The 25,401-nt window shown below is 41.6% G+C and overlaps 1 protein-coding gene across 1 annotated transcript in view; it reads right to left on the bottom strand.

Annotated features, from left to right (window-relative positions):
• Positions 1-253: 253 nt before the first annotated feature.
• LOC135567415 (butyrophilin subfamily 2 member A2-like) overlaps positions 254-25,401 on the bottom strand; it is a gene marked incomplete at its 3' end in the record, with an annotated part of 30,033 nt that continues 4,885 nt past the window's right edge. Inside the window, exons 2-5 of the mRNA XM_065014815.1 lie at positions 15,748-16,092; positions 13,087-13,389; positions 4,003-4,125; positions 254-322 (exon numbers count right to left, since the gene is read on the bottom strand). Coding sequence (XP_064870887.1) covers positions 254-322; positions 4,003-4,125; positions 13,087-13,389; positions 15,748-16,092 — 840 coding nt within the window. The remainder of the gene's footprint in view (positions 323-4,002; positions 4,126-13,086; positions 13,390-15,747; positions 16,093-25,401) is intronic.

Here is a 25,401-nt window from a genome sequence, read left to right as displayed (position 1 = left end):
CTAGTAGGTTTGTTATAAATCAGGGATTTGGATACACAGACCCACGAGCCACTGCTGCCCATCATGTTGAGTTCCTTTTTTGGGGCCCCCCCCACCTTAATTAAAGTTGCCCATGTATGTCCTCAATAGTGTGTAGCATACTACGTAGACTGGATGTCATAAGGTGAATGCACCAATTTGTAAGTCGCTCTGGATAAGAGCGTCTGCTAAATGACTTAAATGATGTAAATGTAATTTCAAACAGTATTTAAACCCAGGTCTGACACACACATTGCCCACCTACCTGTATCCAGCTTAGTCTGAAGATCTAGATTTTTTTTCACTGTAAATACAAAGAAAACAGAAATGAATAAACCAAATAAATAAGATGCTGTATCGACACTCATAAAAACACTGAACCAAGCATGAGAGCACCAGCTGTTCCGGATGACTGTGCGATCACGCTCTCTGTAACTGATGTGAGTAAGACCTTTAAACAGGTTAACATTTGCAAAGTTATGGGGCCAGACGTCAAGGCTTTGTGATGGCCACTCCAATACCTTGACTTTGTTGTCCTTAAAGCAATTTTGCCACAACTTTGGAAGTATGCTTGGGGTCATTGTCCATTTGGAAGACCCATTTGTGACCAAGCTTCAACTTCCTGACTAATGTCTTGAGATGTTGCTTCAATGTATCCACATAATTTTCCAACCTCATGATGCCATCAATTATGTGAAGTGCACCAGCCCCTACTGCAGCAAAGCACCCCCACAACATGATGCTGCCACCCCCATGCTTCACGGTTGGGATGGTGTTCCTCAGCTTGCAAGCCTCGCCCTTTTTCTTCCAAACATAACAACGGTCATTATGGCCAAACAGTTCTGTTTTTGTTTCATCAGACCAGAGGACATTTCTCCAAAAAGTACGATCTTTGTCCCCATGTGCAGTTGCAAACCGTAGTCTGGCTTTTTTATGGCGGTTTTGGAGCAATGGCTTCATCCTTGCTGAGCGGACTTTCAGGTTATGTCTATATAGAACTCGTTTTACTGTGGATATAGATACTTTTGTACCTGTTTCCTCCAGAATCTTCACAAGGTCCTTTGCTGTTGTTCTGGGATTGATTTTCACTTTTCGCACCAAAATACATTCATCTCTAGGAGACAGAACGCGTCTCCTTCCTGAGAGGTATGATGGCTGCGTGGTCCCATGGTGTTTATACTTGCGTACTATTGTTTGTACAGATGAACGTGGTACCTTTAGGCGTTTGGAAATTGCTCCCAAGGATGAACCAGATTTGTGAAAGTCTACAATTTTTTTTCTGAGGTCTTGGCTGATTTCTCTTGATTTTCCCACAATGTCAAGCAAAGAGGCACTGAGTTTGAAGGTCGGCCTTGAAATACATCCACAGGTACACCTCCAATTGACCCAAATGTCAATTAGCCTATCAGAAGCTTCTTGACCTTTTGATCTGTTGTTGATTATGTTATTATTTATTAAAGGGCAGCTGCTACTGCTCTTAAACTGTTGGATGCCATCTCCCATAATGCCCTACGTTTTGGTACAGGTGACTGTTATGATACTCAACACTGCATTCTGTATCAAGAGGTTGGCTGGACTTCACCATGGACCCATAGATCTCTGCATTCTGTATCAAGAGGTTGGCTGGACTTCATCATGGACCCATAGATCTCTGCATTCTGTATCAAGAGGTTGGCTGGACTTCATCATGGACCCATAGATCTCTGCATTCTGTATCAAGAGGTTGGCTGGACTTCATCATGGACCCATAGATCTCTGCATTCTGTATCAAGAGGTTGGCTGGACTTCACCATGGACCCATAGATCTCTGCATTCTGTATCAAGAGGTTGGCTGGACTTCATCATGGACCCATAGATCTCTGCATTCTGTATCAAGAGGTTGGCTGGACTTCACCATGGACCCATAGATCTCTGTATTCTGTATCAAGAGGTTGGCTGGACTTCACCATGGACCCATAGATCTCTGCATTCTGTATCAAGAGGTTGGCTGGACTTCACCATGGACCCATAGATCTCTGCATTCTGTATCAAGAGGTTGGCTGGACTTCACCATGGACCCATAGATCTCTGCATTCTGTATCAAGAGGTTGGCTGGACTTCACCATGGACCCATAGGTCTCTGCATTCTGTATCAAGAGGTTGGCTGGACTTCACCACGGGCCCATAGGTCTCTGTATTCTGTATCAAGAGGTTGGCTGGACTTCATCATGGACCCATAGATCTCTGCATTCTGTATCAAGAGGTTGGCTGGACTTCACCATGGACCCATAGATCTCTGCATTCTGTATCAAGAGGTTGGCTGGACTTCAACATGGACCCATAGATCTCTGCATTCTGTATCAAGAGGTTGGCTGGACTTCATCATGGACCCATAGATCTCTGCATTCTGTATCAAGAGGTTGGCTGGACTTCATCATGGACCCATAGATCTCTGCATTCTGTATCAAGAGGTTGGCTGGACTTCACCATGGACCCATAGATCTCTGTATTCTGTATCAAGAGGTTGGCTGGACTTCATCATGGACCCATAGATCTCTGCATTCTGTATCAAGAGGTTGGCTGGACTTCACCATGGACCCATAGATCTCTGCATTCTGTATCAAGAGGTTGGCTGGACTTCACCACGGACCCATAGATCTCTGCATTCTGTATCAAGAGGTTGGCTGGACTTCACCATGGACCCATAGATCACTGCATTCTGTATCAAGAGGTTGGCTGGACTTCACCATGGACCCATAGATCTCTGCATTCTGTATCAAGAGGTTGGCTAGACTTCACCATGGACCCATAGATCTCTGTATTCTGTATCAAGAGGTTGGCTGGACTTCACCATGGACCCATAGATCTCTGCATTCTGTATCAAGAGGTTGGCTGGACTTCACCATGGACCCATAGATCACTGCATACTGTATCAAGAGGTTGGCTGGACTTCACCATGGACCCATAGATCTCTGCATTCTGTATCAAGAGGTTGGCTGGACTTCACCATGGACCCATAGATCTCTGCATTCTGTATCAAGAGGTTGGCTGGACTTCACCATGGACCCATAGATCTCTGCATTCTGTATCAAGAGGTTGGCTGGACTTCACCATGGACCCATAGATCTCTGCATTCTGTATCAAGAGGTTGGCTGGACTTCACCATGGACCCATAGATCTCTGTATTCTGTATCAAGAGGTTGGCTGGACTTCAACATGGACCCATAGATCTCTGCATTCTGTATCAAGAGGTTGGCTGGACTTCACCATGGACCCATAGATCTCTGCATTCTGTATCAAGAGGTTGGCTGGACTTCACCATGGACCCATAGATCTCTGTATTCTGTATCAAGAGGTTGGCTGGACTTCATCATGGACCCATAGGTCTCTGTATTCTGTATCAAGAGGTTGGCTGGACTTCACCACGGACCCATAGATCTCTGCATTCCTCCCTTATTGTTTACAAGGTCATAAACACATAAACTTCTGTCTTATCTAACTTCGCAGTTAAACTTCTGTCTTATCTAACTTCGCAGTTAAATATATCTCTGTATGACAGTCTTATCTAACCGACAGTTAAACTTCACCTATATATCTACTTATCTAACCATTATAACACCTATATATCTACTGTTGACAGGTATAGATGCCTGAGTTGACAGGTAACCATTACAACATTAATTCTATGTAGGTTCCTAGGTTCTCTATATATCTACGAGCAAATCTGCTTTTAGTTTTAATGCATCGTATTAACACCTATATATCTAGAACAAAGCCATTATAAAATAAATGTTATCTTTAACTCTGCATTGTTGGAAAAGGACCATTTCAGTGTTAGTTTACAAAATGTTATTTGAAACAGTAGGCCAGTACCTTAACACTTAAAATGACAGATAAATAGTTACAAATCAATCATTAAAATGGCAGGACAAAGGAAACGAGGTAAAATGGTACAAAACCAAGAAGTTGATCGTAACAATCACAGAGTTCAAGACAAAAAACTACCTTCTTTCTTGAGTTTATGACGATGTTTTCTGCAAAAGTAGAACAGCACAACAACGGCTACAATGGCTGCTACAGTTGGTATTATTATACCAACAATCCTCCACACGCTAGGAAACATATCGTCTGAAACAGAGAAGAACCATTATAACATTACACAATATAAAAACACCTATATATCTACTGTATGACAGGTAGAACCATTATAACACCTATATATCTACTGTACGACAGGTAGAACCATTATAACACCTATATATCTACTGTATGACAGGTAGAACCATTACAACACCTATATATCTACTGAATGACAGGTAGAACCATTACAACACCTATATATCTACTGTATGACAGGTAGGACCATTATAACACCTATATATCTACTGTATGACAGGTAGGACCATTATAACACCTATATATCTACTGTACGACAGGTAGAACCATTACAACACCTATATATCTACTGTATGACAGATAGAACCATTATAACACCTATATATCTACTGTACGACAGGTAGAACCATTATAACACCTATATATCTACTGTATGACAGGTAGAACCATTATAACACCTATATATCTACTGTATGACAGGTAGGTAGTAGAACCATTATAACACCTATATATCTACTGTATGACATGACAGGTAGGACCATTATAACACCTATATATCTACTGTATGACAGGTAGGACCATTATAACACCTATATATCTACTGTATGACAGGTAGTACCATTATAACACCTATATATCTACTGTATGACAGGTAGGACCATTATAACACCTATATATCTACTGTATGACAGGTAGGACCATTATAACACCTATATATCTACTGTATGACAGGTAGAACCATTATAACACCTATATATCTACTGTATGACAGGTAGAACCATTATAACACCTATATATCTACTGTATGACAGGTAGAACCATTATAACACCTACATATCTACTGTATGACAGATAGAACCATTATAACACCTATATATCTACTGTATGACAGGTAGAACCATTATAACACCTATATATCTACTGTATGACAGGTAGAACCATTATAACACCTATATATCTACTGTATGACAGGTAGAACCATTATAACACCTATATATCTACTGTATGACAGGTAGAACCATTATAACACCTATATATCTACTGTATGACAGGTAGAACCATTATAACACCTATATATCTACTGTATGACAGGTAGAACCATTATAACACCTATATATCTACTGTATGACAGGTAGAACCATTATAACACCTATATATCTACTGTATGACAGGTAGAACCATTATATAATATCATTACAACACCATTATAACATATATCTACTGTATGACAGGTAGAACCATTATAACACCTATATATCTACTGTATGACAGGTAGAACCATTACAACACCTATATAGCTACTGTATGACAGGTAGAACCATTATAACACCTATATATCTACTGTATGACAGGTAGAACCATTACAACACCTATATATCTACTGTATGACAGGAACCATTAGAACCTATATATCATTACAACACCTATATATCTACTGTATGACAGGTAGAACCATTATAACACCTATATATCTACTGTATGACAGGTAGAACCATTATAACACCTATATATCTACTGTATGACAGGTAGACCATTATAACACCTATATATCTACTGTATGACAGGTAGAACCATTATAACACCTATATATCTACTGTATGACAGGTAGAACCATTATAACACCTATATATCTACTGTATGACAGGTAGAACCATTATAACACCTATATATCTACTGTATGACAGGTAGAATCCATTAGAACCATTATAACACCTATATATCTACTGTATGACAGGTAGAACCATTTACAACACCTATATATCTACTGTATGACAGGTAGAACCATTATAACACCTATATATCTACTGTATGACAGGTAGAACCATTATAACACCTATATATCTACTGTATGACAGGTAGAACCATTATAACACCTACATATCTACTGTATGACAGATATAACCATTATAACACCTATATATCTACTGTATGACAGGTAGAACCATTATAACACCTATATATCTACTGTATGACAGGTAGAACCATTATAACACCTATATACCTATATATCTACTATATATGTATGACAGGTAGAACCATTATAACACCTATATATCTACTGTATGACAGGTAGAACCATTATAACACCTATATATCTACTGTATGACAGGTAGAACCATTATAACACCTATATATCTACTGTATGACAGGTAGAACCATTACAACACCTATATATCTACTGTATGACAGGTAGAACCATTACAACACCTATATATCTACTGTATGACAGGTAGAACCATTATAACACCTATATATCTACTGTATGACAGGTAGAACCATTATAACACCTATATATCTACTGCATGACAGGTAGAACCATTATAACACATTACAACACCTATATATCTACTGTATGACAGGTAGAACCATTACAACACCTATATATCTACTGTATGACAGGTAGAACCATTATAACACCTATATATCTACTGTATGACAGGTAGAACCATTATAACACCTATATATCTACTGTATGACAGGTAGAACCATTATAACACCTATATATCTACTGTATGACAGGTAGAACCATTATAACACCTATATATCTACTGTATGACAGGTAGAACCATTATAACACCTATATATCTACTGTATGACAGGTAGAACCATTATAACACCTATATATCTACTGTATGACAGGTAGAACCATTATAACACCTATATATCTACTGTATGACAGGTAGAACCATTATAACACCTATATATCTACTGTATGACAGGTAGAACCATTATAACACCTATATATCTACTGTATGACAGGTAGAACCATTATAACACCTATATATCTACTGTATGACAGGTAGAACCATTATAACACCTATATATCTACTGTATGACAGGTAGAACCGTTATAACACCTATATATCTACTGTATGACAGGTAGGACCATTATAACACCTATATATCTACTGTATGACAGGTAGAACCATTATAACACCTATATATCTACTGTATGACAGGTAGGACCATTATAACACCTATATATCTACTGTATGACAGGTAGAACCATTATAACACCTATATATCTACTGTATGACAGGTAGAACCATTATAACACCTATATATCTACTGTATGACAGGTAGAACCGTTATAACACCTATATATCTACTGTATGACAGGTAGGACCATTATAACACCTATATATCTACTGTATGACAGGTAGGACCATTATAACACCTATATATCTACTGTATGACAGGTAGGACCATTATAACACCTATATATCTACTGTATGACAGGTAGAACCGTTATAACACCTATATATCTACTGTATGACAGGTAGGACCATTATAACACCTATATATCTACTGTATGACAGGTAGGACCATTATAACACCAATATATCTACTGTATGACAGGTAGAACCATTATAACACCTATATATCTACTGTATGACAGGTAGAACCATTACAACACCTATATATCTACTGTATGACAGGTAGAACCATTATAACACCTACATATCTACTGTATGACAGGTAGAACCATTATAACACCTATATATCTACTGTATGACAGGTAGAACCATTATAACACCTATATATCTACTGTATGACAGGTAGAACCATTACAACACCTATATATCTACTGTATGACAGGTAAAACCATTATAACACCTACATATCTACTGTATGACAGGTAGAACCATTACAACACCTATATATCTACTGTATGACAGGTAGAACCATTATAACACCTATATATCTACTGTATGACAGGTAGAACCATTATAACACCTATATATCTACTGTATGACAGGTAGAACCATTATAACACCTATATATCTACTGTATGACAGGTAGGACCATTATAACACCTATATATCTACTGTATGACAGGTAGGACCATTATAACACCTATATATCTACTGTATGACAGGTAGAACCATTATTTTTTTTATTTTTTTTATTTCACCTTTATTTAACCAGGTAGGCAAGTTGAGAACAAGTTCTCATTTACAATTGCGACCTGGCCAAGATAAAGCAAAGCAGTTCGACACATACAACGACACAGAGTTACACATGGAGTAAAACAAACATACAGTCAATAATACAGTAAAAAAAAACAAGTCTATATACAATGTGAGCAAATTAGGTGAGAAGGGAGGTAAAGGCAAAAAAGGCCATGGTGGCAAAGTAAATACAATATAGCAAGTAAAACACTGGAATGGTAGTATTGCAATGGAAGAATGTGCAAAGTAGAAATAAAAATAATGGGGTGCAAAGGAGCAAAATAAATAAATAAATTAAATACAGTTAGGAAAGAGGTAGTTGTTTGGGCTAAATTATAGGTGGGCTATGTACAGGTGCAGTAATCTGTAAGATGCTCTGACAGTTGGTGTTTAAAGCTAGTGAGGGAGATAAGTGTTTCCAATTTAAGAGATTTTTGTAGTTCGTTCCAGTCATTGGCAGCAGAGAACTGGAAGGAGAGGCGGCCAAAGAAAGAATTGGTTTTGGGGGTGACTAGAGAGATATACCTGCTGGAGCGTGTGCTACAGGTGGGAGATGCTATGGTGACCAGCGAGCTGAGATAAGGGGGACTTTACCTAGCAGGGTCTTGTAGATGACATGGAGCCAGTGGGTTTGGCGACGAGTATGAAGCGAGGGCCAGCCAACGAGAGCGTACAGGTCGCAATGGTGGGTAGTATATGGGGCTTTGGTGACAAAACGGATAGCACTGTGATAGACTGCATCCAATTTGTTGAGTAGGGTATTGGAGGCTATTTTGTAAATGACATCGCCAAAGTCGAGGATTGGTAGGATGGTCAATTTTACAAGGGTATGTTTGGCAGCATGAGTGAAGGATGCTTTGTTGCGAAATAGGAAGCCAATTCTAGATTTAACTTTGGATTGGAGATGTTTGATATGGGTCTGGAAGGAGAGTTTACAGTCTAACCAGACACCTAAGTATTTGTAGTTGTCCACGTATTCTAAGTCAGAGCCGTCCAGAGTAGTGATGTTGGACAGGCGGGTAGGTGCAGGTAGCGATCGGTTGAAGAGCATGCATTTAGTTTTACTTGTATTTAAGAGCAATTGGAGGCCACGGAAGGAGAGTTGTATGGCATTGAAGCTTGCCTGGAGGGTTGTTAACACAGTGTCCAAAGAAGGGCCGGAAGTATACAGAATGGTGTCGTCTGCGTAGAGGTGGATCAGAGACTCACCAGCAGCAAGAGCAACATCATTGATGTATACAGAAGAGAGTCGGTCCAAGAATTGAACCCTGTGGCACCCCCATAGAGACTGCCAGAGGTCCGGACAGCAGACCCTCCGATTTGACACACTGAACTCTATCAGAGAAGTAGTTGGTGAACCAGGCGAGGCAATCATTTGAGAAACCAAGGCTGTCGAGTCTGCCGATAAGGATGTGGTGGTTGACAGAGTCGAAAGCCTTGGCCAGATCAATGAATACGGCTGCACAGTAATGTTTCTTATCGATGGCGGTTAAGATATCGTTTAGGACCTTGAGCGTGGCTGAGGTGCACCCATGACCAGCTCTGAAACCAGATTGCATAGCAGAGAAGGTATGGTGAGATTCGAAATGGTCGGTAATCTGTTTGTTGACTTGGCTTTCGAAGACCTTAGAAAGGCATGGTAGGATAGATATAGGTCTGTAGCAGTTTGGGTCAAGAGTGTCCCCCCTTTGAAGAGGGGATGACCGCAGCTGCTTTCAATCTTTGGGAATCTCAGATGACACGAAAGAGAGGTTGAACAGGCTAGTAATAGGGGTGGCAACAATTTCGGCAGATAATTTTAGAAAGAAAGGGTCCAGATTGTCTAGCCCGGCTGATTTGTAGGGGTCCAGATTTTTCAGCTCTTTCAGAACTTCAGCTGAATGGATTTGGGAGAAGGAGAAATGGGGAAGGCTTGGGCGAGTTGCTGTTGGGGGTGCAGTGCTGTTGACCGGGGTAGGAGTTGCCAGGTGGAAAGCATGGCCAGCCGTAGAAAAATGCTTATTGAAATTCTCAATTATGGTGGATTTATCAGTGGTGACAGTGTTTCCTATCTTCAGTGCAGTGGGCAGCTGGGAGGAGGTGTTCTTATTCTCCATGGACTTTACAGTGTCCCAGAACTTTTTAGAGTTAGTGTTGCAGGAAGCAAATTTCTGCTTGAAAAAGCTAGCCTTGGCTTTTCTAACTGCCTGTGTATAACGGTTTCTAGCTTCCCTGAACAGCTGCATATCACGGGGGCTGTTCGATGCTAATGCAGAACGCCATAGGATGTTTTTGTGTTGGTTAAGGGCAGTCAGGTCTGGGGAGAACCAAGGGCTATATCTGTTCCTGGTTCTAATTTTCTTGAATGGGGCATGTTTATTTAACATTGTTAGGAAGGCATTTTTAAAAAATATCCAGGCATCCTCTACTGACGGGATGAGATCAATATCCTTCCAGGACACCCGGCCAGGTCGATTAGAAAGGCCTGCTCGCTGAAGTGTTTCAGGGAGCGTTTTACAGTGATGAGTGGAGGTCGTTTGACCGCTGACCCATTACGGATGCAGGCAATGAGGCAGTGATCGCTGAGATCTTGGTTGAAGACAGCAGAGGTGTATTTAGAGGGGAAGTTGGTTAGGATGATATCTATGAGGGTGCCCGTGTTTAAGGCTTTGGGGGTACCTGGTAGGTTCATTGATAATTTGTGTGAGATTGAGGGCATCAAGTTTAGATTGTAGGATGGCTGGGGTGTTAAGCATGTTCCAGTTTAGGTCGCCTAGCAGCACGAGCTCTGAAGATAGATGGGGGCAATCAGTTCACATATGGTGTCCAGAGCACAGCTGGGAGCAGAGGGTGGTCTATAGCAGGCGGCAACGGTGAGAGACTTGTTTTTAGAGAGGTGGATTTTTAAAAGTAGAAGTTCAAATTGTTTGGGTACAGACCTGGATAGTAGGACAGAACTCTGCAGGCTATCTTTGCAGTAGATTGCAACACCGCCCCCTTTAGCAGTTCTATCTTGTCTGAAAATGTTGTAGTTTGGAATTAAAATTTCTGAATTTTTGGTGGTCTTCCTAAGCCAGGATTCAGACACAGCTAGAACATCCGGGTTGGCAGAGTGTGCTAAAGCAGTGAAAAGAACAAACTTAGGGAGGAGGCTTCTAATGTTAACATGCATGAAACCAAGGCTATTACGGTTACAGAAGTCATCAAAAGAGAGCGCCTGGGGAATAGGAGTGGAGCTAGGCACTGCAGGGCCTGGATTCACCTCTACATCGCCAGAGGAACATAGGAGGAGAAGAATAAGGGTACGGCTAAAAGCAATAAGAATTGGTCGTCTAGAACATCTGGAACAGAGAGTAAAAGGAGGTTTCTGGGGCGATAAAATAGCATCAAGGTATAATGTACAGACAAAGGTATGGTAGGATGTGAGTACAGTGGAGGTAAACCTAGGTATTGAGTGATGAAGAGAGAGATATTGTCTCTAGAAACATCATTGAAACCAGGAGATGTCATTGCATGTGTGGGTGGTGGAACTAATAAGTTGGATAAGGTATAGTGAGCAGGACTAGAGGCTCTACAGTGAAATAAGCCAATAAACACTAACCAGAACAGCAATGGACAAGACATATTGACATTAAGGAGAGGCATCCTTAGTCGAGTGATCAAAAGGGTCCAGGGAGTGGAGAGGTTGGTTTGGGGTCACGGCGATTTAGACAGCTAGCCAGGACATCGGTAGCAAGCTAGCATAGGATGGAGGTCTGTTGTTAGCCACCTCTTGCGTTCCGTCAGTAGATTAGTGGAGTTCCGTGTTTGAGGGGATTAGTCCAAATCACACAACAACAAAAAAATAAAAACAATAGATATAGTTATAGAGGCCCAAGAAGAAACATGTTAATAATAAAAATAAATAAATTGTCCGATTGTCTATTCTGAGAGCATCCGGTAAAACAGCTAACGGTTAGCAGGCCGCAGATGGGCATTCAGGTAACGTCGCGACGGAGGAGCCAGCCGGATCTCCTTCGGGTAGATAACGTCGGCAGTCCAGTTGTGAGGGCCCGGAGGGGCTCCGTGTAGGCAGTAAACGGGTCCGGATAGGTGACTGCAGCCCAGGAGTGATTGACGGAGCTCAGGAGTGGTTGACGGAGCTCGCTAGCTCCGGAGTAATTGATGTTTGCTCCGGAATCGACGAAAGCAGATAGACACACGGATAGCAGCCAGCTAGCTGTGAGATCCGGGAGTGAATGTCCAGAGAGCAGTTGAAATCCAGGGACATGGAGAGAAAAAATCGGTCCGGTATGTTCCGTTCCGAGCCGCGCTGCGCCGTACAAAACTGGCGATAGATTTTCGAGTTAAAGGATAGCTAATGACCACAAACCGTGGTTAGCTGAATACGAACGAGTTGCCAGTAAAGAAGCTAACTAGCTTCTGATTAGCTTCTGGCTAGCTTCTTGGAGGATTGCAGATTTGAGGTAAATAATACGTATTTATACATATCAATTGGTGAGGCAGGTTGCAGGAGAGTGTATTGAAGATGAGTTGATGGAAAATAAAAATAAAATGTATGTGAAAAAAAAGTTGTAAATATATATATATACACGACACGACAAGACGAGGACAAAAGACGTCTGAACTGCTATGCCATCTTGGAAAAAATGCATTACATTATAATGCATTACAACACCTATATATCTACTGTATGACAGGTAGAACCATTATAACACCTATATATCTACTGTATGACAGGTGGAACCATTATAACACCTATATAGCTACTGTATGACAGGTAGAACCATTATAACACCTATATATCTACTGTATGACAGGTAGAACCATTACAACACCTATATATCTACTGTATGACAGGTAGAACCATTATAACACCTATATATCTACTGTATGACAGGGAGTAAATTATAATGTATAACATAATACAACTCAAAACAGCTTAGACCATCAAGGTCATCCTATTGGAAACCCAATCTTTTCCACTAGTCTATCTAAAGAAAAGGTCTCAGGTACGTGGGTTAACCAATGAAAACCTCACCTGGGACATGAATCTGTGTCTCCCTTGTCTGGTTGATCTGCGACTGTACAACTCTACAGGTGAACCTGTTGTTGTCAGTGTTCCGGACGGTGACATATCGTCTCACGGTGTAGCGACCCTCAGGGTTAATCTCGGTCTCTGTTGAGTTGCTTGTCTCAGTGGGTTCAGTAGCAGAGAGGACATTTCCATGACTGTCCAACCACTCAAGCTCAGGCTGTGGGTACCAGCCTCCGGAGTCACACTTCAGGACCACCCCCCAGTCTTTGGTTCCATTAATAGAGATCACTGGCTGAGATACAGCACCTACAGATACAGGATAAAAACAGAGATCACTGGCTGAGATACAGCACCTACAGATACAGGATAAAACAGAGATCACTGGCTGAGATACAGCACCTACAGATACAAGATAAAACAGAGATCACTGGCTGAGATACAGCACCTACAGATACAAGATAAAACAGAGATCACTGGCTGAGATACAGCACCTACAGATACAAGATAAAACAGAGATCACTGGCTGAGATACAGCACCTACAGATACAAGATAAAACAGAGATCACTGGCTGAGATACAGCACCTACACAGATACAGGATAAAACAGAGATCACTGGCTGAGATACAGCACCTACAGATACAAGATAAACCAGAGATCACTGGCTGAGATACAGCACCTACAGATACAAGATAAAACAGAGATCACTGGCTGAGATACAGCACCTACAGATACAGGATAAAACAGAGATCACTGGCTGAGATACAGCACCTACACAGATACAGGATAAAACAGATCACTGGCTGAGATACAGCACCTACAGATACAAGATAAAACAGAGATCACTGGCTGAGATACAGCACCTACAGATACAAGATAAACCAGAGATCACTGGCTGAGATACAGCACCTACAGATACAGGATAAAACAGAGATCACTGGCTGAGATACAGCACCTACAGATACAAGATAAAACAGAGATCACTGGCTGAGATACAGCACCTACAGATACAAGATAAACCAGAGATCACTGGCTGAGATACAGCACCTACACAGATACAAGATAAAACAGAGATCACTGGCTGAGATACAGCACCTACAGATACAACAGAGATCACTGGCTGAGATACAGCACCTACACAGATACAAGATAAAACAGAGATCACTGGCTGAGATACAGCACCTACACAGATACAGGATAAAACAGAGATCACTGGCTGAGATACAGCACCTACACAGATACAAGATAAAACAGAGATCACTGGCTGAGATACAGATACAAGATAAAACAGAGATCACTGGCTGAGATACATCACCTACACAGATACAGGATAAAACAGAGATCACTGGCTGAGATACAGCACCTACACAGATACAAGATAAAACAGAGATCACTGGCTGAGATACAGCACCTACACAGATACAGGATAAAACAGAGATCACTGGCTGAGATACAGCACCTACAGATACAAGATGAACCAGAGATCACTGGCTGAGATACAGCACCTACAGATACAAGATGAACCAGAGATCACTGGCTGAGATACAGCACCTACAGATACAAGATAAAACAGAGATCACTGGCTGAGATACAGCACCTACAGATACAAGATAAAACAGAGATCACTGGCTGAGATACAGCACCTACAGATACAAGATAAAACAGAGATCACTGGCTGAGATACAGCACCTACAGATACAAGATAAACCAGAGATTACTGGCTGAGATACAGCACCTACAGATACAAGATAAAACAGAGATCACTGGCTGAGATACAGCACCTACAGATACAAGATAAAACAGAGATCACTGGCTGAGATACAGCACCTACACAGATACAGGATAAAACAGAGATCACTGGCTGAGATACAGCACCTACAGATACAAGATAAAACAGAGATCACTGGCTGAGATACAGCACCTACAGATACAAGATGAAACAGAGATCACTGGCTGAGATACAGCACCTACACAGATACAGGATAAAACAGAGATCACTGGCTGAGATACAGCACCTACAGATACAGGATAAAACAGAGATCACTGGCTGAGATACAGCACCTACAGATACAGGATAAACCTACACAGATACAGGATAAAACAGAGATCACTGGCTGAGATACAGCAAGAGATCACTGGCTGAGATACAGCACCTACAGATACAAGATAAAACAGAGATCACTGGCTGAGATACAGATACAAGATACAACAGAGATCACCGGCTGAGATACAGCACCTACAGATACAAGATAAAACAGAGATTACTGGCTGAGATACAGCACCTACAGATACAAGATAAAACAGAGATCACTGGCTGAGATACAGCACCTACACAGATACAAGATAAAACAGAGATCACTGGCTGAGATACAGCACCTACAGATACAAGATAAAACAGAGATCACTGGCTGAGATACAGCACCTACACAGATACAAGATAACACAGAGATCACTGGCTGAGATACAGCACCTACAGATACAAGATAAAACAGAGATCACTGGCTGAGATACAGATACAAGATACAACAGAGATCACCGGCTGAGATACATCACCTACACAGATACAAGATAAAAACAGACACAATCATTTCCCCTTTCAGCATATAGAGCTATGATTGTACTCAGAAACCTCTGAACACTTGTCCACTCCAGTATTTATGATTTACCAACAATGAGTGGAATGGTTGTTTCCTTCAGTGTTGGAATGAAGCACTTGTAGTCTCCAGCATCAGAGAGAGTAACTCCGGTCAGTTTTAAGGAGACATTGCTGTTCTTCAGTTCTTCTTTAAACAGTGATGTCCTTCCCCTGTAGGACGGAAGCTGTTCACCGTCGGAGTCTCGACCTTCACGGTAAAGATGGACCCTTTGAGTTTTCAGGTCAGATCTTGTCCACTCCACCATCATCTCCACGGCACTGACGTGGGGTTCCAGGTAACATGGTAGTATGACGTCGTCACCAGCCAAGGCAACGACTGGATCAGCTGAACCGACAAGTTGAATCTGAGACGACCCTGGAGAAAAAAAACAAAATGACATGGTGAATGAAATACTTGAATTTTCTCCTTATGTGCGCCCTCTACTGACAAGAGTCTTAGCTACCGCTAGCATGCTAACGTTAGCTGATGTTTTTTATAACTAACCCGAGAGTGTCACGACTTCCGCCGAAGTCCCTCTCCTTGTTCGGGCGGCGTTCGGCGGTCGACGTCACCGGCTTTCTAGCTTATCGCCGATCCACTTTTCATTTTCCATTTGTTTTGTCTTTTGTTTTCTACACACCTGGTTTCTATTCCCCAATTACATGTTCATTATTTAACCCTCTGTTTCCCCGATGTTGGTGTGCGTGTTTGTATATAATGTTCAGGTCGTTACTTGCTGGCTGGTATTGTTTGTATATAATGTTCAGGTCGTTACTTGTTGGCTGGTATTGTTTGTATATAATGTTCAGGTCGTTACTTGTTGGCTGGTATTGTTTGTATATAATGTTCAGGTCGTTGTTGGCTGGTATTGTTTGTATATAATGTTCAGGTCGTTGTTGGCTGGTATTGTTTGTATAAAATGTTCAGGTCGTTGTTGGCTGGTATTGTGTGTATATAATGTTCAGGTCGTTGTTGGCTGGTATTGTTTGTATATAATGTTCAGGTCGTTGTTGGCTGGTATTGTTTGTATATAATGTTCAGGTCGTTGTTGGCTGGTATTGTTTGTATATAATGTTCAGGTCGTTGTTGGCTGGTATTGTTTGTATATAATGTTCAGGTCGTTACTTGTTGGCTGGTATTGTTTGTATATAATGTTCATGTCGTTACTTGTTGGCTGGTATTGTTTGTATATAATGTTCAGGTCGTTACTTGTTGGCTGGTATTGTTTGTATATAATGTTCAGGTCGTTACTTGTTGGCTGGTATTGTTTGTATATAATGTTCAGGTCGTTGTTGGCTGGTATTGTTTGTATATAATGTTCAGGTCGTTGTTGGCTGGTATTGTTTGTATATAATGTTCAGGTCGTTGTTGGCTGGTATTGTTTGTATATAATGTTCAGGTCGTTGTTGGCTGGTATTGTTTGTATATAATGTTCAGGTCGTTGTTGGCTGGTATTGTTTGTATATAATGTTCAGGTCGCTACTTGTTGGCTGGTATTGTTTGTATATAATGTTCAGGTCGTTGTTGGCTGGTATTGTTTGTATATAATGTTCAGGTCGTTACTTGTTGGCTGGTATTGTTTGTATATAATGTTCAGGTCGTTGTTGGCTGGTATTGTTTGTATAAAATGTTCAGGTCGTTGTTGGCTGGTATTGTTTGTATATAATGTTCAGGTCGTTGTTGGCTGGTATTGTTTGTATATAATGTTCAGGTCGTTGTTGGCTGGTATTGTTTGTATATAATGTTCAGGTCGTTGTTGGCTGGTATTGTTTGTATAAAATGTTCAGGTCGTTGTTGGCTGGTATTGTTTGTATATAATGTTCAGGTCGTTGTTGGCTGGTATTGTTTGTATATAATGTTCAGGTCGTTGTTGGCTGGTATTGTTGTTCTTGTTGTTCCTGTGTTCTTCTCTCTCTACTGGCATTGATACTTGTTGTTCTTGTGTTCTTCTCTCTCTACTGGCATTGATACTTGTTGTTCTTGTGTTCTTCTCTCTCTACTGGCATTGACACTTGTTGTTCTTGTGTTCTTCTCTCTCTACTGGCATTGATACTTGTTGTTCTTGTGTTCTTCTCTCTCTACTGGCATTGATACTTGTTGTTCTTGTGTTCTTCTCTCTCTACTGGCATTGATACTTGTTGTTCTTGTGTTCTTCTCTCTCTACTGGCATTGATACTTGTTGTTCTTGTGTTCTTCTCTCTCTACTGGCATTGATACTTGTTGTTCTTGTGTTCTTCTCTCTCTACTGGCATTGATACTTGTTGTTCTTGTGTTCTTCTCTCTCTACTGGCATTGATACTTGTTGTTCTTGTGTTCTTCTCTCTCTACTGGCATTGATACTTGTTGTTCTTGTGTTCTTCTCTCTCTACTGGCATTGATACTTGTTGTTCTTGTGTTCTTCTCTCTCTACTGGCATTGATACTTGTGGTTCTTGTTTTAATATATTGACACGTTCTGTTTTTTTCTTACTACTATGCCAGTAACCATTTCACTGTACAGTTTACACCTCCTGTATCCTGCACGTGTGACAAATAAACGTGTATTTTATTTGATGTAGTGTGTGTTTACCAGAGATGGTAACGTGTAAAACAACATGACCTGCACCAAAGTCAGTATATTGACCAAGGACTCGATAAAGTGTATTTTAACCTGGAGTTTTTCCTTATTGTAGGCTACTACTTTTACCACTTTTAGTCGTAATCTTTGGTTGTTTACTACACTACTCCCTCTGTTTAGCACATGGCCTCACATGTGACTCCTTAAAGAGATGGGTGGGGCTAAAGGCTTAAGAGGGTGTGAACGTTGCTGAATGGGTGGGGCTAAAGGCTTAAGAGGGTGTGAACGTTGCTGAATTGGGTGGGGCTAAAGGCTTAAGAGGGTGTGAACGTTGCTGAATGAATGTAGACAAACAAGAGCTCCCCAGTAGGTGCACCAAAAATTCAAGGGCCATTTTCTCAGAAGTAGAGTTACAAGTTTATCAACATTCAAAGCAGAATGACTTCCCCTATTGTTCCTTGACTGCAGTGTATGATATACCATTTTGTAGCTCTGAGTTTCTGCTTTTAATTTTAACCAATGTAAAAACACCATTTTAAAATGTTGCTACATATGACTGAAAAGCGGTGCTGGGTCACGATTGGTCAGGATCCCATAAAACAGCCCTCGTTTCCTTCAGGCACCATTCTAAATTCAAACTGTAACACAAGATGTGGAATGAGTCCAAAGGGTATGAATACTATCTGAAGGATCTGGCAACCAAGCTGTAACACAAGATGTGGAATGAGTCCAAAGGGTATGAATACTATCTGAAGGATCTGGCAACCAAGCACAAATGATCATTGTGGCCTTTTATCGTCTAGACGTTGAAGTAAAAACCTCCAGGCTTCCTTAGTTTAAAAAATAAAAAAAACAGTTTGGAAAAGACACATCCTGTGGAATAAGGCATAAGTCTCTAGTGATAGTATAGCTGTCTCTCTCCCCCCCTATTCAAACGTTCCTGGTCAATTCATTTGATAATAATAATGTTGACTATGTTTTTAGGAAAGGAGAAATATGTCTGAGTTGGAAAAGGAGCATATGTCTGAGTTGGAAAAGGAGACATATGTCTGAGTTGGAAAAGGAGACATATGTCTGAGTTGGAAAAGGAGAAATATGTCTGAGTTGGAAAAGGAGAAATATGTCTGAGTTGGAAAAGGAGACATATGTCTGAGTTGGAAAAGGAGACATATGTCTGAGTTGGAAAAGGAGAAATATGTCTGAGTTGGAAAAGGAGACATATGTGTGAGTTGGAAAAGGAGACATATGTCTGAGTTGGAAAAGTAGACATATGTCTGAGTTGGAAAAGGAGACTAGTGGAAGCAATGTCAACACTGTTCGTCGGGAGTGTCTTGAAATGGGTCTCCATGGCCGAGCAGCTGCACACAAGCATAAGATCACCTCAATGCCAAGCGTCGGCTGGAGTGGAGTGGAAAGCTTGCTGTCATTGGAATCTGGAGCAGTGGAAACAAGTTCTCTGGAGTGATGATGCTGTTTTTCATGGTTCAGGCCTAAGCACCGAACATCGGTGCCCGACCTCACTAATGCTCTTGTGGCTGAACGGGAAGCAAGTCCCCGCAGCAATGTTCCAACATCTAGTGGAAAGCCTTCCCAGAAGAGTAGAGGCTGTTATAGCAGCAGTGTTCCAACATCTAGTGGAAAGCCTTCCCAGAAGAGTGGAGGCTGTTATAGCAGCAATGTTCCAACATCTAGTGGAAAGCCTTCCCAGAAGAGTGGAGGCTGTTATAGCAGCAATGTTCCAACATCTAGTGGAAAGCCTTCCCAGAAGAGTGGAGGCTGTTATAGCAGCAAAGGGGGGATCAACTCCATATTAAAGCCTATGATTTTGGAATAAGATGTTTAACGAGCAGGTGTCCACATACTTTTGGTCATATAGTGTAACTACTACGACCCCATATAACTTGAGTGAATCTATCATTATATATCTCTCATTACGGAGTCCTCTCCAGTCCTCTCCAGTCCTCTCCAGTCCTCTCTACTCCTCTCTAGTCCTCTCCAAATCAAATCAAATCAAATCAAATTTATTTATATAGCCCTTCGTACATCAGCTGATATCTCAAAGTGCTGTACAGAAACCCAGCCTAAAACCCCAAACAGCAAACAATGCAGGTGTAAAAGCACGGTGGCTAGGAAAAACTCCCTAGAAAGGCCAAAACCTAGGAAGAAACCTAGAGAGGAACCAGGCTATGTGGGGTGGCCAGTCCTCTTCTGGCTGTGCCGGGTAGAGATTATAACAGAACATGACCAAGATGTTCAAATGTTCATAAATGACCAGCATGGTCGAATAATAATAAGGCAGAACAGTTGAAACTGGAGCAGCAGCACAGTCAGGTGGACTGGGGACAGCAAGGAGTCATCATGTCAGGTAGTCCTGGGGCACGGTCCTAGGGCTCAGGTCCTCCGAGAGAGAGAGAAAGAAAGAGAGAATTAGAGAGAGCATATGTGGGGTGGCCAGTCCTCTTCTGGCTGTGCCGGGTGGAGATTATAACAGAACGTGGCCAAGATGTTCAAATGTTCATAAATGACCAGCATGGTTGAATAATAGTAAGGCAGAACAGTTGAAACTGGAGCAGCAGCATGGCCAGGTGGACTGGGGACAGCAAGGAGTCATCATGTCAGGTAGTCCTGGGGCATGGTCCTAGGGCTCAGGTCCTCCGAGAGAGAGAAAGAAAGAGAGAAGGAGAGAATTAGAGAACGCACACTTAGATTCACACAGGACACCGAATAGGACAGGAGAAGTACTCCAGATATAACAAACTGACCCTAGCCCCCCGACACATAAACTAATGCAGCATAAATACTGGAGGCTGAGACAGGAGGGGTCAGGAGACACTGTGGCCCCATCCGAGGACACCCCCGGACAGGGCCAAACAGGAAGGATAGTCCTCTCTAGTCCTCTCCAGTCCTCTCCAGTCCTCTCTACTCCTCCCCAGTCCTCTCTAGTCCTCTCTAGTCCTCTCCAGTCCTCTCTAGTCCTCTCTAGTCCTCTCCAGTCCTATCCAGTCCTCTCTAGTCATCTCCAGTCCTCTCTAGTCCTCTCCAGTCCTCTCCAGTCCTCTCCAGTCCTCTCTAGTCCTCTCCAGTCCTATCTAGTCCTCTCTAGTCCTCTCCAGTCCTATCCAGTCCTCTCTAGTCATCTCCAGTCCTCTCCAGTCCTCTCTAGTCCTCTCCAGTCCTCTCAGTCCTCTCTAGTCCTCTCCAGTCCTCTCCAGTCCTCTCTAGTCCTCTCCAGTCCTCTCTAGTCCTCTCTAGTCCTCTCCAGTCCTCGCCAGTCCTCTCTAGTCCTCTCCAGTCCTCGCCAGTCCTCTCTAGTCCTCTCTAGCCGCTATGAACAACATGATCTTGCATTGCCACTGTCTTCTCACAAGGTCACGGCGGTGAATCTATCATTATGTATCTCTCATTACGGAGTCCTCCCCAGTCCTCTCCAGTCCTCTCTAGTCCTCTCCAGTCCTCTCTAGTCCTCTCCAGTCCTATCCAGTCCTCACCAGTCCTCTCTAGTCCTCTCTAGTCCTCTCCAGTCCTCTCTAGTCCTCTCTAGTCTTCTCCAGTCCTCTCTAGTCCTCTCTAGTCCTCTCCAGTCCTCTCTAGTCCTCTCCAGTCCTATCCAGTCCTCTCTAGTCCTCTCCAGTCCTCTCTAGTCCTCTCTAGTCCTCTCCAGTCCTCTCTAGCCGCTATGAACAACATGATCTTGCATTGCCACTGTCTTCTCACAAGGTCACGGCGGTATTGTTTGTTGATGTTGTTGTGAAAATTCTAATTATATATATTGAGCCAAAATTGCGTGCAGGTTATGTTCCATAACGTCGTCATGGAAAATATTGATGTGGTTTCCAAGTACCAATCAGAAACTGTAAATCCAAGTACCAATCAGAAACTGTAAATCCAAGTACCAATCAGAAACTGTAAATCCAAGTACCAATCAGAAACTGTAAATCCAAGTACCAATCAGAAACTGTAAATCAGGCTGCATATTGAACATTGACATTGCCTAAAAGGCCAATCAGTCTTTTAGCGAACATTCCAAGGAGTGGAACATTCCATTCCAAGGAGTGGAACATTCCATTCCAAGGAGTGGAACATTCCATTCCAAGGAGTGGAATGTTAGCTAAAAGACTGGTATTCAGTCTAGACTCATTCAAATGAAATTCCCACTTGTAACTTCCGAGCTTCCGATAGTGAAAGCCCCATTATTATCTGAGCATCCGATAACTCCGATAGTGAACGCCCCATTATTATCCGAGCTTCCGATAACTCCGATAGTGAAAGCCCCATTATTATCTGAGCTTCCGATAACTCCGATAGTGAACGCCCCATTATTATCTGAGCTTCCGATAACTCCGATAGTGAAACGCCCCATTATTATCTGAGCTTCCGATAACTCCGATAGTGAAACGCCCCATTATTATCTGAGCTTCCGATAACTCCGATAGTGAAACGCCCCATTATTATCTGAGCTTCCGATAACTCCGATAGTGAACGCCCCATTATTATCTGAGCTTCCGATAACTCCGATAGTGAAACGCCCCATTATTATCTGAGCTTCCGATAACTCCGATAGTGAAACGCCCCATTATTATCTGAGCTTCCGATAACTCCGATAGTGAAACGCCCCATTATTATCTGAGCTTCGATAACTCCGATAGTGAAACGCCCCATTATTATCTGAGCTTCCGATAACTCCGATAGTGAAACGCCCCATTATTATCTGAGCTTCCGATAACTCCGATAGTGAAACGCCCCATTATTATCTGAGCTTCCGATAACTCTGATAGTGAACGCCCCATTATTATCTGAGCTTCTGATAACTCCGATAGTGAACACTCCATTATTATCTGAGCTTCCGATAACTCCGATAGTGAACGCCCCATTATTATCTGAGCTTCCGATAACTCCGATAGTGAACGCCCCATTATTATCCGAGCATCCGATAACTCCGATAGTGAACGCCCCATTATTATCCGAGCTTCCGATAACTCCGATAGTGAAAGCCCCATTATTATCTGAGCTTCCGATAACTCCGATAGTGAACGCCCCATTATTATCTGAGCTTCCGATAACTCCGATAGTGAAACGCCCCATTATTATCTGAGCTTCCGATAACTCTGATAGTGAACGCCCCATTATTATCTGAGCTTCTGATAACTCCGATAGTGAACACTCCATTATTATCTGAGCTTCCGATAACTCCGATAGTGAAACGCCCCATTATTATCTGAGCTTCTGATAACTCCGATAGTGAACGCCCCATTATTATCTGAACAGGGGCTGCAGTCTAAACATGTTATTTTTTACCCCCTCAGCCCTTTGCCCTTTGCCCTTTGCGCTAGCCACTTTCCCTCTGGGGGGGGGGAATCCAGTCGAAACCGGATGTAGTTCGATTTCCATCTTAAGTGGAGGTCCAATTCACAAACGTTGGACCCCCCTTGACCCTCGATTTAGCTCGAGGGAGCGAGTGAACAACTTTGGTCACTTGCGGGGTTGATATGACCCACAAGTCAATGCAAACGTATTAAACTCTACGCGGAGAGTCAAATGTAATCAAAAAGGCTTCAGCATCTAAGAGAAAAGTATGAAGCTAGCTTGCTAAAATACACATACAGTGGGGAGAACAAGTATTTGATACACTGCCGATTTTGCAGGTTTTCCTACTTACAAAGCATGTAGAGGTCTGTACACTTCAACTGTGAGAGACGGAATCTAAAACAAAAATCCAGAAAATCATATTGTATGATTTTTAAGTAATTTTTTTAATTTGCAGTAATTCATTTGCATTTCATTGCACCGATTCCGGTGTGAGTTATCTGGCCTAAATGTATTACTTGGGGCTCGGGCCGATTGGGGATACTCTCTGGCAGATGAAAGCATGGACTGCTTTCCATAATTAACATTTCATAATTTATTTATCCATATTTTCTCATTTGTTTCTGTGCTCAAAACATAAAATTACCATTTAAATAAAAATATTTTAGAGTACTGTTTAACATCTTATGACTGGGGCAGAATTGAGAAGCTTGGATGAATAAGGTGCCCAGAGGTGCCCAGAGTAAACTGCCTGCTACTCAGTCCCAGAAGCTAAGATATGCATAGTATTAGTACATTTGGATGGAAAACACTCTGAAGTTTCTAAAACTGTTTGAATGATGTCTGTGAATAAAACAGAACTGATATGGCAGGCAAAAACCTGAGAAAAAATCCAACCAGGAAGTGGGAAATCTGAGGTTTGTAGTTTTTCAACTCTTTTCCTATCGAAAACACAGTGTCTATGGGGTCATATTGCACTTCCTAAGGCTTCCACTATATGTCAACAGTCTTTAGAACCTTGTTCGATGCTTCTACTGTGAAGTGGGGGCAAATGAGAGGGGATTGAGTCAGGGCTCTGCCAGAGAGGCATGAGCTGACCACGCGTGTTCCATTGAAAGTTAGTTGGCTTTCCATTGCATTTCTACAGACAAAGGAATTCTCTGGTTGGAACATTATTGAAGATTTATGATTAAAAACATCCTAAAGATTGATTCTATACTTCGTTTGACATGATTCTATGGACTGTAACGGAACTTTTTGACTTTTCGTCTGCTCGCGAATTTGGATTACTGGGCTAAATGCGCGAACAAAATAGAGGTATTTGTACATAAATTATGGACTTTATCGAACAAATCAAAACATTTATTGTGGAACTGGGATTCCTGGGAGTGCATTCTGATGAAGATCATCAAAGGTAAGTGAATATTTATAATGCTATTTCTGACTTCTGTTGACTCCACAACATGGCGGATATGTGTTTGGCTGTTTTGGTCTCTGAGAGCTGTACTCAGATTATTGCATGGTAAGGTTTTTTGGTAAAGCTTCTTTGAAATCTGACACAGCGGTTGCATTAAGGAGAAGTTTATCTAAAGTTTCATGCATAACAGTTGTTTCTTTTAGCAATGTTTGTTATGAGTATTTCTGTAAATTGATGTGGCTCTCTGCAAAATCACCGGATGTTTTGGAACTACTGAACATAACGCGTCAATGTAAACTGAGATTTTTTATATAAATATGAACTTTATCGAACAAAACATACATGTATTGTGTCACATAAAGTCCCATGAGTGTCATCTGATGAAGATCATCAAAGGTTAGTGATTC

This window comes from Oncorhynchus nerka, unplaced genomic scaffold (genome assembly GCF_034236695.1).
Source record: "Oncorhynchus nerka isolate Pitt River unplaced genomic scaffold, Oner_Uvic_2.0 unplaced_scaffold_2083, whole genome shotgun sequence".
In the NCBI taxonomy this organism is placed as follows: Eukaryota; Metazoa; Chordata; class Actinopteri; order Salmoniformes; family Salmonidae; genus Oncorhynchus; species Oncorhynchus nerka.
This window is presented reverse-complemented; position numbering and strand designations above follow the sequence as displayed.